This window comes from Cyprinodon tularosa, unplaced genomic scaffold (assembly GCF_016077235.1).
Source record: "Cyprinodon tularosa strain WSP-4 unplaced genomic scaffold, ASM1607723v1 ctg7, whole genome shotgun sequence".
Classification (NCBI taxonomy): domain Eukaryota; kingdom Metazoa; phylum Chordata; class Actinopteri; order Cyprinodontiformes; family Cyprinodontidae; genus Cyprinodon; species Cyprinodon tularosa.
In genome coordinates, this window is record NW_024039451.1 from 663,248 (window position 1) to 677,869 (window position 14,622).

General features: G+C 35.4%; 1 protein-coding gene across 5 annotated transcripts in view; it reads left to right on the forward strand.

Moving 5' to 3' along the window:
* The window catches only part of whrna (whirlin a), a 249,633-nt gene extending 242,125 nt beyond the window's left edge, over positions 1-7,508 (forward strand). For 4 of the 5 annotated variants that reach the window (XM_038268325.1, XM_038268329.1, XM_038268326.1 and 1 more), the window contains 2 exons: positions 410-532; positions 6,839-7,508. In XM_038268325.1, the coding sequence (XP_038124253.1) occupies positions 410-532; positions 6,839-7,021 (306 nt within the window). In that variant the 3' untranslated portion in view covers positions 7,022-7,508. The remainder of the gene's footprint in view (positions 1-409; positions 533-6,838) is intronic. The other variant, XM_038268327.1, reaches the window with a different exon arrangement.
* Positions 7,509-14,622: the final 7,114 nt, after the last annotated feature.

The following is a 14,622-nucleotide window of genomic DNA, read 5'->3' on the forward strand; positions in this document are numbered from 1 at the left end:
TCTCAGAAGGAGATGAAGTAGAAATGTCATTTATTGTCGCTTACTGGGAAAATTAGACATATTATCAACAGAATGACTATAAAAATATGCAGATTCACACAAGCAAAATAAAAAAGAAAACAGGATATCACCAAATATTTTAACAGAACTCACATGTGAAACCCCAGAAACATGCTTTCAACTTTTCATAGGAGAATTTAACATAAAAGTTAGTAAAAATAAATAAAGTTCCCTAAATATAAATATTATTCTTAAACCTAAGTTTGCTTTATGGACTTTGGCCTTCATAATTTACAAATAAGGTGTGTTTCTTCATTATGTAGAAACAAAACAGCAGAGGTGAAGTAAGTTTAATAAAATATTTTCATAAATAATAATAATTTTCTGTAATCTCTATCTCTTGCCTCAGCCGGGCCTTTTGGAGCCCACCTCCACTCTAGTGAGGGTGCCAAAGAGTGCCAGCACCCTTGGTATCGCCATCGAGGGCGGCGCAAACACTCGCCAGCCGCTGCCACGGATCGTCACTATCCAGGTGAGTCGGGAAGAACAACCAGATCGTCCTCCTCAGTAAGATAGGATTTATAAACGCCTGATCCTCCAGGGACATTTCATATCCTGAAGTTCTGATTAAAAAAAATTTATAAAGCCTTAAGATAAATTGCATTTTTATTCCAGCAGCATGATTTGTTATTCATCAGTTTTGGTTTTGGGACTGATATGGTTATGGAGGAAGGTTGACTCTTTTTTCTTCTTTGGTCTTTTATCTACTGAACCATCTGGCTCCATGTTGGATCCTTCCCCAGACCAAAAAACGAATGACCACCTGTTTTTTAGCTGAAGCTTCCAGATTTTTATTTGACATGTTCTGGTTGTTGAAACAGTTTCTGAATAGGTCCCTACAGATTTCATGAAACTCGCCATCATTTTCACATCATGCATGTTTCTGACAGTAGTTTAAATCTCTGTAGGTTAACATAAACCTGCTTCTCTGGACTAGTACAGCCTTCCTTTTATTGCAGAAAATCCTGCTTTGTTGCAGCCTGAATAACCACAGACATGTCTACAGCTTTTAGAGAGAACAGATTTTCCTTTAAAGTAGTGAAACCTCTAAAAAAGACACTTTCGATTATTTTTTCTTCCTTTTTAAAGATCTTAACTCCACATGCATGTCCCGGATGACTTGCTTTTCCAATGTGGATGTAACTCAGCACCTTCAGAAAAAACAGTTTCTCTCTAAGACTGCCTTCACACAAGAGCCTGAAGTGACCCAAATCCAATTTTTTTGCCCACATGCGACCTGTATCTGATGTTTTCATGACTGTCTGAACAACACAGATCCGATTTTTTCTAATCCGACCCAGGCCACTTGGGCTACATTCACACTGCAAGCCTTGATGCTCAATTCCGATTTTTATGTGTGAAATCCGATTTTTTTTGCGCTGCCGTTCACATTTCAAAATATGTGCGAATTGTATGTGATCTCCTGTTTGAACTGCAGTCATACAACGCAACTGTCCCACATGCGCAGTAGAGGACGCAATGACATTCAGGCCAGTGTGCTCTGTGTTTACGGAAGTAAACATGGATGGTAGTGCCGGAGCGCCTCTAGCGGTCTTTCCCAACCATAAAAACACAATCTTTTCAAGATGGTTAAACATAAATACTGCTCTCCGCATGATTGTCCGCCATTGTTGTTGTTTTTCTTGCTGCTTCTTCATAGCAAGACCCAGAATAGTGACCTTTGTCGGGTATTAATGGCGTTCAGGTCGGATGAATGCGACCTGGCCGTTCAGACACAGGTCACATTTCTGTAAAATAACCGTAAGCATGTAGATATTTCACTTCAGTTAAATGTAATGTATTCAAAACGAAGTGCCTCTGTGGTTTGAGAAATGTGTTTTTTTAATTATGACTTAGTTGTAAATGCAACTAATTGCCCAGCTCTTTCCCCCACAGTCCTTAGGAGTGACCTTTAGGGTTGTTTCCATATGTTCGGACCTTGATTTATGCCACATCCACCTGGAGAGTTTGCCATTAAAAAAACGTGTCATCAAAGCACAAAATTAATAATTCGACATCATTTATGTTTGGGATGAAACAACAGAACATTTTTCTTGAATATCCATAAAAAGCTGTTATTTATAAGCATGTAAGCCCCATATTTGTTTCCTTTGCCAAACTCCTCACAATGTGTTATGATGGTTAAAAAAAAAGAGCTAGATCCTTTATTCTCTCACTATAAATGCCATCAAGGTTAGAGAAGTAGCTTTGTCCATGTAGCAGGTTATAAAGATAAACACATCTGTATTACTTAAATGGTATGTTTTCTTGTCGTTCCTATGTTGAAGAGGTTTTGAAAAGCAATGTGCATCTGTGCCACATTATATTTCTAAAAAAAGACAAACAGGGAGTCAGGAATTATTAAAAGTCTAAATTGCATTATTTGTTTAGATAATTCTTTAACAGGAAGTTTTTTCTATTTTAAATTAAGCAAATTGAAGGAAGGATTTCCAGCATTTGTCATTGTGAGTCTAAATAAAATGGGGGGAATAAATGCACAGAGGGCTGCAGGATGCAGGTCAGTTGTGGTCAACTGAATAAGGTGGAAGTTTGATATCAAGCAGGGGAAATACATTTGCAGCCTCTGTTTACTGAATTAAGCCAAAACATCTGGTGAGTTTTTGGAGATAAATCCAAATATTGATGGCTTAGTCTGAAGCGAGGGCTGCATCTGCTGGAGCATTCATCTGTTTTCCACAGTTATTTGCAAGTCAGCAAAGCTGGTTCGGATTATCCAAGACACCAATCATAAAACGCAGAATCTATGATTTTAAAAGATCTGAGCAGGGAGCAGCTACAGAGTCTGTTCAGAGCTGTATCTGAGCCTCTCTGTTCACTGAGATGCTGATTGGATAAAAAAAAAAAAAAAGGGTCTAGGCTGATTTCAGAGGCCGGGATAAAGGGTTTGAAAATCAGTGCATTCAGAATCAAATAGGCTTCTGGAGGACAGCATGCTACATAAAAAGTGAGATTTGAGAAAATGAAGTTAGGAGATAAGTAAGAAAAACAGGCCTGGTGCTCTGGATGGACGCTCTGTTTGGGTTACGCTGGCTGCTGAGGTGGCTGGAGGGTCATTGTGGCGACAGCTTGTAAAACCGCTGCTGCTGTTCGTGCTTGTTGTACAAATCGCCAAACGAATGCAGAAGTCTGAGAGTTCCTCTGATACCTCTTTATGTGGTCAGCCGCTCCCACCTGAGATGAGCTGTTCTTCCTACTAACTTCAGTCTGAGACAGAAAGGCACCAGCTCCCAAATTTATAGGAAAATCAGAACTTTAGAGCATTAAAGTAGTCCGTAAAAGCCCTTCTTGGTTTATAGAAAGCCTTTATTTATGCGATAAGCCCTTTTCCTGACAGAGACAAAACTTGACAAGGCTCAGCTTTTTGTGAATTAATTTTTTTATCACAAATAATGAAATAAGCCCTTCAAATAAATCAGTTTCTAAGTGTTTGCATTTCCCATTTTTGCCTTACAGATAAGAACCTCTGCTTAATTTTCCATGTCTCTAAATTTAGAGCCGTAAACAAAATTTCTACCTCAAAGATGGAGCCCTGACTCGCTTCTCTAGGAGACTAATAATAAAAAATATGCACCTCATTACAGTGGATAACAGCAGAGGACGGGAACAAGGAGCTCTCTTATATCAGTGTTCATATTTCACAATAAAAGCTATTCTTTTTTTTCCCCTTATTATTATAATTTCCAACTGGTGGATAGAAACCAATAATATAAAAATTTTGGCCATCTTATATCTATTAAAGCCAAAAATGCATCTATTCACCAATCGATTAAGATGGTTTGTAAACCTCTATGTTATATTAATTAATTAAAGTAATTTATTGGGGTAGCACTTAAAAAATTTAAGGATAGCTCTAAATTATTTATAATTAAAGAAAATGTATGTTTGCTTTTCAAAAATATGTATAAGCATCCATTATACCTGTTTGTCATGCAAGGAAAAAGCTTTTTTTTCTAAATCTGAATATTTATTTATTTTTATTTTTTTAACAGTGTCCTGTCTGGCAATGTGGCTATAAGAATAATTGTCTTGATGCCAAAAAGAGCCCAACAGATTTTACTTTCACAAGTGTAGCAGTATGGCAATTGCCATATTGCTTGATTCATGCATATAAATTGCTTTATTATAATTATGCAGGGAGTTTTACAGTTTATATCGACACTGCAATGTAAATAGAGCAGAAAAACAGAAGAAGAAAAAGGAAAAAAGAGAAAAGATGAAAGAAAGAAGAGATAGAAAGGAGACAATGACAAAACATTTTAAATCTGAATATTTAGAGCACCGCTCATTGCAATATCTTAACTGTGTGAGGGGCTGCCAGCCCCTTATGGAAAAGAAAGTTAGCCTCACCATAAATCACTATGTCAGTATTTTAAATCTCTATAAACTCTCTATAAACCAACAAGGGCTTTTATTGACATTCTTCTTTATTTTTGTGCGAAGGTTAAAACCAGCCTGTGTTGCATCTGTTTTGTGAAACTCTTTATGATATAAAAAAAACACATTTTCAATATACAGAATATTAAGTTTGCTTTGAGGGAAGCAAAAAAGCAACATTTTTGTTTTGTTTTTTGTTTCCCACCCTGCCTCAGCTTTATGCGGTGCAGCCAATGATAGCATCAAAGCTTTGCCCCAAACAACAGGCTTTCTCTGCAGCCACGAAAGTAAGCACTTTAGAGAGTTGGATATACCAATTCCCTGGCCGCAGTATTTCCCATCTCCTTTCTCCTCAAGGGCCCTCTTCAGAGGTAGCCTCAAGCTCAATGTCTGTGCATGGAGAAAAACAGGCTGCTGGTGGCCAGGAGGCTGCCTATTATCTGTCCCTGCAAGGGGCAGGGTTATTAGTCCTGTTTTCTCAAAATGGCCACCAACAATTGTTCCTCTTCAGCTGCTTTAAAACAAATCAGCCTTTGGGAGTAGGTCTAATACAAAAAGTTAAGTTTGTTTTTTTATAGATCCTTATTTTGATATTCAAACAATATATAACAAATTAACGTAATTAAAAAACAACTTTTTTTCCTAATTTATAAGTAATGTTAACTTTTACATTGATATTAGAAAAAATCTGAACATGGGTGATATTTTCAGTATTAAACATTTAGGTTTATTAGCTGCAACATATGAGGTTTTTATTTAAATAGAAAGGAAAATATTGAAGACGAGCAAATATCTTTCATTACAAGTAACCAGAATAAAATATGTCACATTTCCATTAAAAGCTGATTTAATTTATTAAGATAAACCATCTACTTACTATGCGATTCATTCTTATATCCCTGATGTGACCTAAAAATGTTTTTCATTAGTATCTCTATTGATTTGATTTGCATGTTTATTCATAAGCCCCATTAAAATGACATTAATGGAAATATTTATGTATGAAAAGAAGCATTTATATAAGTCTAAAAACCACAGATTGTTTCCCCATTAACACTCATTCAATGCGCATCCATCTAATTATGAAAACCAAAGCTATGGAGTATTAGCTCCTTAAACTAGAAAGCCACATCAATACCGCAGTGATGCTGCTGGTCTTTAGATTGGGCATCACTCATTAGTTTAAGATGGGAATGCTACAGTAACTTTGAAATAAAACAATGCCATAATGCAGTTTGCTTAGATTTAATTAAGGCAGAACAACATTTTCATGGCAAAACTGCTCAGATTTTAGTTATATTTGTATAAAGCCTCTGATTCTCAAGCAAAAAGTACTTCCTGCCTTATTAATCCTACTGGTGATTTAGTATTAGGAGTATTTTAAATAGAAAAATAATGCCAAATGATGGCAAATTTCACCAACAAAACTCACATTTTGTTGGATATATATTTAATGATATTTTTGTTGGATATCATTAGTGATTAATTTGTGAGAACAAAAGATAATTTTCCTTAAGAATTGTAGAAAATAAACTCAGGAAAAGTTAGATGTAGGCTATAAAACTTTGTTTAGACCAAAAACGTTTTAAAGTTTTAGGTGCAAATGTATTGGACCTGATAACTGAGCAGACAGGAAATATAGTGATTGGGAAACCTAACCCTAACCAATTGGACCTTAGTCCACATCCTGCATGTATTTTCTAGACCTTAGTTGTAGTCTAATTGGAAAATACTGGAAAAACCAAAAATAGGAATTGACAGAAGGTTTCTATCTAATCTGATTGAACTTGAAATGCTTTGCACAGAAGAATAGCATATTTTAATCTTGTGAAAATCTGATCGTCTTTTCATTTCACTCCATTATTCAGCTTTTTTTTTTGCCTTTTTTTTATTATTATATACCCAACATTGTTTTTTTTACCATATAACATCCCATAAAAAATATGGCAATTCAATTTAAGTTTATTACTTTATTCTGACAAAATGCACTGCAAAAAAATGAAATCTAAATAAGTAATTTTTGCTCAAATTAAGTGCATTTTTTCTTGAATTGAGGAGGTAAGTGCGACATTTTGCCAATGGAACAAGACAATTTACATTTAAAATAAGAAAAAAACAATCGCTTTGTCTTATTTCTAGTGTATATTATCTAATTATCTTATTTTAGGAGTAAAGATACTAATTCCATTGGCAGATCATCTTATTTACCTGCTCAAATTAAGGGTAAATACACTTAATTTAAGACATTTTTTTTACTTATTTCTAGATGTTTTTTGCAGTGTGTGGTACTTTTTTTAAGATGGTGTGAGCGGTCTGATAAACCAGGGGCACTTATAATGCTCCTTCTGCTGACTCTGTTCTCTATTCCCTCTCTCTGTTGCAGAGGGGGGGCTCAGCCCATAACTGCGGTCAGCTGAAGGTCGGTCAGATCATCCTGGAGGTAAACGGGGTTTCTTTGAGGGGCAGAGAGCACAGGGACGCCGCTCGCATCATCGCCGAGGCTTTCAAGACCAAAGAGAAGGACTACGTGGACTTCCTGGTGACTGAGTTCAATGTGGCCCTATAGCTGTGAGCAGGAGGAGAGACAATGAGGATGATGACAATGTCGGGACCCAGAGAGAAGATGACTGAACAATATCTAACCTTCTTATTGATTTGATGGCACAAATCGAAAAGAACCAACTGAACTCTGAGCCCTTATCCTGTTTTCTAATCAAACCTTTAACTTAAAGGCAACGTGTTACCTCCAACTGTGAGACCCGACACACTGCAGTGGAAAAAAGTGAATCTTTACCTTTTGGTTTCCTCCCACTGTTATAACCTACTGACCTGCAGGTTTTTGAACCTCTCCTCGCTTCGTCCAATATTATGTTTATTTTACATTTCTTTCTGCTTCTGTCTGAGAGGGAACTGTACAGCTGAAACCAACTGATGCTTGACTTTACAGGCTCGGATTTGTACTGTATGTAAAAATGGACATATGTAGATACAGATGGATATATATACTGCACACATAAAATTGCTCCTATATAAATAAAGAAATATAATATAAACTTTGTTTGAAGTAATCGGTAAAACCTGTGAATGAAGAGCTCAGATGTCCAAAGAAAATGGCACAGTGGTAACATTGGTATTGAAATAATTATCAATTAAATTTGAGTTTATTAATAATTTTATCTTATGATGCAGACATTCTAATAACCTTTAAACAGGTCTGATAAATGGTTCTTTAGCTCCAGCTTTTTTTCCCTCATTTTCAATCCAGCTTAAATGGAAATGATGTGCTTCTTTAATTTGTGGTGCATTGACTAATATTAATAGTATTAACTGTTCCTTCCTAAATCATGAATTATCTGCCAGAAAAGAAGAATCAATAAATAATTTCTAGAAATTTGTCTGACAATATGAAGCAGGTTAATACGAGTATTTGGGCCAGGCTAGCGATGTTTTTATATTTTGATTTTGAGAATGAACCCGTAATATTATGAGAATAAAGTAATAAAAGTACGAGAATAAAGTCGCAACAAGAATAGACATACAATTATGGGAATAAAGTTGTAACATTATGAGAATAAAGTGGTAAAATGCTGAGGATAAAGTTGTAAAATTATGAGAATTTAAGTCGTTACATTACGAAAATAAAGTTGTAAAATTACGATAATATATTTGCAATGAGAATAGTCATAAAATTATGAGAATAAAGTTATAACATTACGAGAAAAAAGTCATAAAATTACAAGAAAAAGGTTGCAATGAGAATAGTCATAAAATGATAAGATTAAAGTTGTAACATTACGAGAATACAGTTGTAAAATTACAAGAATAAAGTAGTAAAATTACGAGAATAAGGTTGTAAAATTATGAGAATAAAGTCGTAACATTATGAGAATAAAGTAATACAATTGCGAGAAAAAGTTACGAGAATAGTCGTAAAATTCTGAGGATAAAGTTGTAAAATTATGAGAATTTAAGTCGTTACATTACTAGAATAAAGTTGTAAAATCACGATAGTATATTTGCAGTGAGAATAGTCATAAAATTATGAGAATAAAGTTGTAAAATTTCAAGAATGAAGTCGTAAAATTACGAGAATAAGGTTGTAAAATTATGAGAATTTAAGTCATTACATTACGAGAATAAAGTTGTAAAATTACAAGAATAAATTTGCAATGAGAATAGTCAAAATTACAAGAATAAAGTCATAATATTACGAGAATGAAGTCGTAATATTATGAGAAAAGTCATAAAATCACAAGAAAAAAGTCGCAACGAGAATACAGTAGTCATAAAATTATGAGAATAAAGTTGTAACATTACGAGAATAAAGTTGTAAAATTATGAGAATAAAGTAGTAACATTATGAGAATAAAGTAATAAAATTGCGAGAAAAAGTTGCAATGAGAATAGTCGTAAAATTATGAGAATAAAGTTGTAACATTAGGAGAATAAAGTCAGAATATTATGAGAATAGAGTCCTAATAGTACGAGAATAAAGTTATATTTTATAACAACTCTTACAAGAAGTACTTTCTTCCCTAAAATGAGGAGCATCATGTGAAGTTATATTTTGGCATCGGTTGACAAAGACGCATCAGCATCAAATTGGGCAGTATGTCAAAGTGGACTCACTTTACTCTCGTAATGTTACGACTTTAATCTGATAATATCAGGACTTTATTCTCAAAATACAAAAAAATATTAAAAATATTAATTAGAATTAAAAATGGATTATCAAACAGGCTTTGGGAAACCAGTAAACCACATTTACTGACATCTACAAAGAGAGTAGACATATCAGCGATGATACTGCCTGTTTGTGGAGAGGCAACTAAAATCACTCTAAAAAGTGCATTAGAGATGGTTAAAAAAAAAAAATCCACAACACCATCCAAAGCACTGCAGACATGGCTTGTTTTAGAAAGTTCAGTGAACATGGTTCAACAAGAAGAAAAGGTAAGAAACCACGGTATTTGCTGTCTCTTAGAAAATCCTAAAGAACATTATATCCAGCCATTAGTTTGTGATTTGAAATGTAAAACTAATTTTTGATGGGTTTACTAATTAGACTTGAACATGAAGGTCTTAAACATTTTTTTATGACTTCTTCAATCTTAAAGCCTTTATTAAAGGTATACTGGAGGATTTTGGTGAATATGTGGAAAGACCAACCCTCTCCACTTAAAAAAAAAAAAAATGCACATGCACAACCCTGTACCTACTCCCTAGAGGGAACGTATTACATTTGTGTGAGAGCATGCACAAGCCCACTTCTCCTCGTGCACGCTCTGTTTAAAAGTTGCTGTTTGCGTCGCTCATTCAAGCTTACTTTCCAAAATAAGATTTGTAATTTTTCCACTATGTCAGACTCGGCACCGGTAAGTGAAAATGGAGACGAGCATGTAGGACAGCCTTATGTAAACATATCACCAGAATGATTGACAATTAGGAGGACCACTTATTTTGATGATCCACCTGGAAAAATAACATCTTCTACATCTTTAAGGAGTGAGTTACCTTTCAGTATAACAGTTACAACAGACATTTTCCACAAAATCAAAAATAGTGTGGAATTTACCATGTTAACATTAATGTGAGCAATTTATGGTTGTCCCGATTCTAATTTTTTAAATTGATACGAATAGAGTGTGTGATCTCTTCTTCCACCCTCTGCTGGGCTAACAGTATCAGAGCTAATTACTTTAAAAAGCTCAACAAGCTAATTAAGAAGGCCAGTTCTGTTCTAGAACTCCTGGAAATCATTTCACAAAAAAGAATTCTTCTTAAAGTGAAGAGAATTATGGACAACGGTGAGCATCCTCTTCAGAAGAAGTGTCTTCAGTCAGAGGCTTCTCCAGATCTGGTGCAAGACAGACCCCTACAGAGATCCTTCCTGCCTACAGCTTTTAACACCTACATCACCTGTTAAAAAAATAATGTATGAGTTACTGCAACATTTAATTTCCCTTTGCGATGAATAAAGTATTTTCAAATTAAAATCAATTCAATGCATGAGCTGCAGTTATTTTCTCGTAAGACAAAGTTATTCTGGTGAATATATATATATATATATATATATACATACACTCACCAACCACTTTATTAGATACACCTGTCCAACTGCTCGTTAACACTTAATTTCTAAGCAGCCAATCACATGGCGGCAACTCAGTGCATTTAGGCATGTAGACATGGTCAAGACAATCTCCTGCAGTTCAAACCGAGCATCAGTATGGGGAAGAAAGGTGATTTGAGTGACTTTGAACGTGGCATGATTGTTGGTGCCAGAAGGGCTGGTCTGAGTATTTCAGAAACTGCTGATCTACTGGGATTTTCACGCACAACCATCTCTAGGGTTTACAGAGAATGGTCTGAAAAAGAAAAAACATCCAGTGAGCGGCAGTTCTGTGGGCGGAAATGCCTTGTTGATGCCAGAGGTCAGAGGAGAATGGCCAGACTGGTTCGAGCTGATAGAAGGGCAACAGTGACTCCAATAACCACCCGTTACAACCAAGGTGGGCAGAAGAGCATCTCTGAACGCACAGTACGCCCAACTTTGAGGCAGATGGGCTACAGCAGCAGAAGAACACACCTGGTGCCACTCCTTTCAGCTAAGAACAGGAAACTGAGGCTATAATTTGAACAAGCTCATTGAAATTGGACAATAGAAGATTGGAAAAACGTTGCCTGGTCTGATGAGTCTCGATTTCTGCTGCGACATTCGGATGGTAGGGTAAGAATTTGGCGTCTACAACATGAAAGCATGGATCCATCCTGCCTTGTATCAACGGTTCAGGCTGGTGGTGGTGGTGTCATGGTGTGGGGAATATTTTCTTGGCACTCTTTGGGCCCCTTGGTACCAATTGAGCATCGTTGCAACGCAACAGCCTACCTGAGTATTGTTGCTGACCATGTCCATCCCTTTATGACCACAATGTACCCAACTTCTGATGGCTACTTTCAGCAGGATAATGCGCCATGTCATAAAGCTGGAATCATCTCAGACTGGTTTCTTGAACATGACAATGAGTTCACTGTACTCAAATGGCCTCCACAGTCACCAGATCTCAATCCAATAGAGCATGTTTGGGATGTGGTGGAACGGGAGATTCGCATCATGGATGTGCAGCCGACAAATCTGCGGCAACTGTGTGATGCCATCATGTCAATATGGACCAAACTCCCTGAGGAATGCTTCCAGCACCTTGTTGAATCTATGCCACCAAGAATTGAGGCAGTTCTGAAGGCAAAAGGGGGTCCAACCCGTTACTAGCATGGGGTACCTAATAAAGTGGCCGGTGAGTGTATATATAAGGCTAACTTTAATTTTCGCAATTTTCTTCGTAAACCAATCAAGGGTTGAAATGGACAGAAATAAAAATAAAAGCAAATTAATCCCTACAGGGTTACCAGACATTTTGCATAATCCCATAGACATTTATTAGGTCAGAGTAAACCACACTAACAAGTTGCTGTTAATGGTTACAGGCTGATTCTAATATTCCACCTGATCATTTTGAGAAATGGAAAGAAAAACAGGTTTTACTCATTTCACTGGAAATGTGTTATTTTGAAAAAGTAAACTGAAGATTTTTCAATGTCAGCATGCCAGCATTACCTCATTACCTACATCACTGTGATCAGTTCATAAAAGTGTATATTCAAATTGAAGGATTTTATCTACCAATGTAACAAAACAAATCCCATATTAGAATATAAAATGAATGATGCTTCAGACTCACTTTCCTAGAAACTGACTTCTGTCTACAAGTAAAAAGCAAAATGAACATGCTACTGCTTGTTATAGCTTATTAATAAGGTTAGGCTTTTAATATGCAAACTGTTTGTATTATGCAAACAACTAAGAAAGCTTTTGCAATCCCTCTAAACCAGTTCTTACACATTCAGTGCAGACCTTGGATCCTTAAGTTTCTGGTACAACCGGTCCCTGACGCTGTATGCTAATATTGTCCGTTATAACAACTATTTTCATAAATTTGCAGTATATTTAGGGTCTATTCAAATTGGGCCAGTGGGTTAGGACATTTAGGAAATTTTGGCAGGGTCTGTTGGGTTAGGCTTCTGTGCCTAGGGAACGTCTACTCCTGGAAAACATGAACAAATCAAGGGCATTGCATAGACTTCCATTGGACTATATGTAGTTGATAAATAACTAATATCAACATTTTAGCTGCTGTCTTACAAATTAAAGAACTAAAAATTCAATTTGCTGGAAAAAATTATAGGTAATGAGATAAACAACCAAAAATGTGTGTAAAGGTTTCCTTGGCTGACAGAGTTTGTTTGGAAATAAGCTAATTATGGATGTACCAGGCAATCTCTTAGATTTATTTTCCTCTGTTAAACACAGAGTTTGTTATTTGAATTCATTACAAAGCTGAATCACAGATTTAATTATGTTGCAGGGATTTTTTTAACAGCCTTTTTATTAGTACATTTTAGCAGAGATGGGAAGTAACGAAGTACAAATACTTCGTTACTGTACTCAAGTAGATTTTTCTGATATTTTTACTTTACTTTACTACTTATTTTTATGGCGACTTTTTACTTCTACTCCTTACATTTTTACACAAATATCTGTACTTTCTACTCCTTACATTTTTAAAAATTGGCTCGTTACTTTAGTTTTGAGTCATTTCAATGGAGTTACCGTTATTATTTTTCACGTCATCAAAACCAAATTCAATCTAATTGGATGGGAATCTACGTTGCATTTGACGCACCACTACAAGATGAATCGACAGATTCGGCGGTATTCATTGGCAGCAAATCATCGCAGCTTGGTGTCGGTGGCGTTAGCATAGTAGCATGGACGACGAGATGATTGAAAATGAACACAACGGAGATCTAGTCCTATTGGCAGACATCCATTTAAAATGTAGGCAAAGGCATGAAAAAAGTGGTTTCTACTTTTACTTTTATACTTTAAGTAAATTTACAAGCCTGTACTTTGTTACTTTTACTTGAGTAAAGAAGTTTAATCAGTACTTCCACTTTTACCAGAGTATTTTTTAACACAAGTATCTGTACTTTTACTCAAGTACGGAAAGTGAGTACTTTTGCCATCTCTGCATTTTAGTAGTAATACCAAGCAGTCATTTATAAGGTTAGGGTTTAGTTTCTGAGAAATTCAAACTTCAGTTTATTTTTAGTTTCATTTCAACCAGTCTTATAAAATTGACTCTAGAACTTCACAATATATTAATGTTGATTCATAAGCATCATAATATTTCAATTTCAGAGCTATTTTTGCTTGGCTTCTCATCTTTTACTGCAGTAGTATTATCTCACAATGCAAAAATAATTGGAAGAAAACAGCTTTTGAGTCAAGTAGATCTATCTACTGTAGAAGGGAGTCTCATTTAAAAATATTATTCGCTCTAAAAATATGACTAATGGCACAGGAAAAAAACTCATCTATACAATCCAGTGAGGATATTTACCATTTCTCTTTACACAATCTGTTTAGACAGTTTTTTTTTTTCATGCTCTCTATTCTGCTTCTATGGTTCTGGAGTCTGGTTGACATTGTTTCTTTGTTGATATTTTTTACTCGGAATTATTCTGGCTAAAATACCTAATTGGGATTATTTTTTTCATTTTTCAAACAGAGATTGTTTTTTATTACTTAAAATATCCTAGTATTGCAAAATTAAAGAGGCCATGCATGCTATTAAGATGTCTCTAGAACAACAGTATCACACTATGGCAGACCCATGTATTTTAAAAGGCATCGGATGTTTCTCTACATATTCCATCTTTTCTTAAAGATCAACTTTATATTAAGTTTTTTTGCGAAAAAAGCACAACCTTCCTATAGTGTTTGAGTCGCCACTAACCCCATTCAGTTCCTCAATACTTCATGTATTCAAGGTTTTTTACTTTGATAGGAATCTCTGCATAACTTAAAATATTCTGGGGTAAATAGTTAGCTTGGTGGTATTTTGGTCAGTTTTGGCTCCGTTAATACAAATGATAATTTTTGCTAAATCAGAAATAGTTTCACAAAGTGCAGAGTGTTATTGCAGGCAGTAATTCTTCCAAACCTAAGTCCTAAAAGAAAATTTTTTATCCTTTTTCTCAAGGGAAACATATCGGGTAATTTCTGCCCCACTACTGGTGTTAATCTATTAAATTAATGTTTAGCAA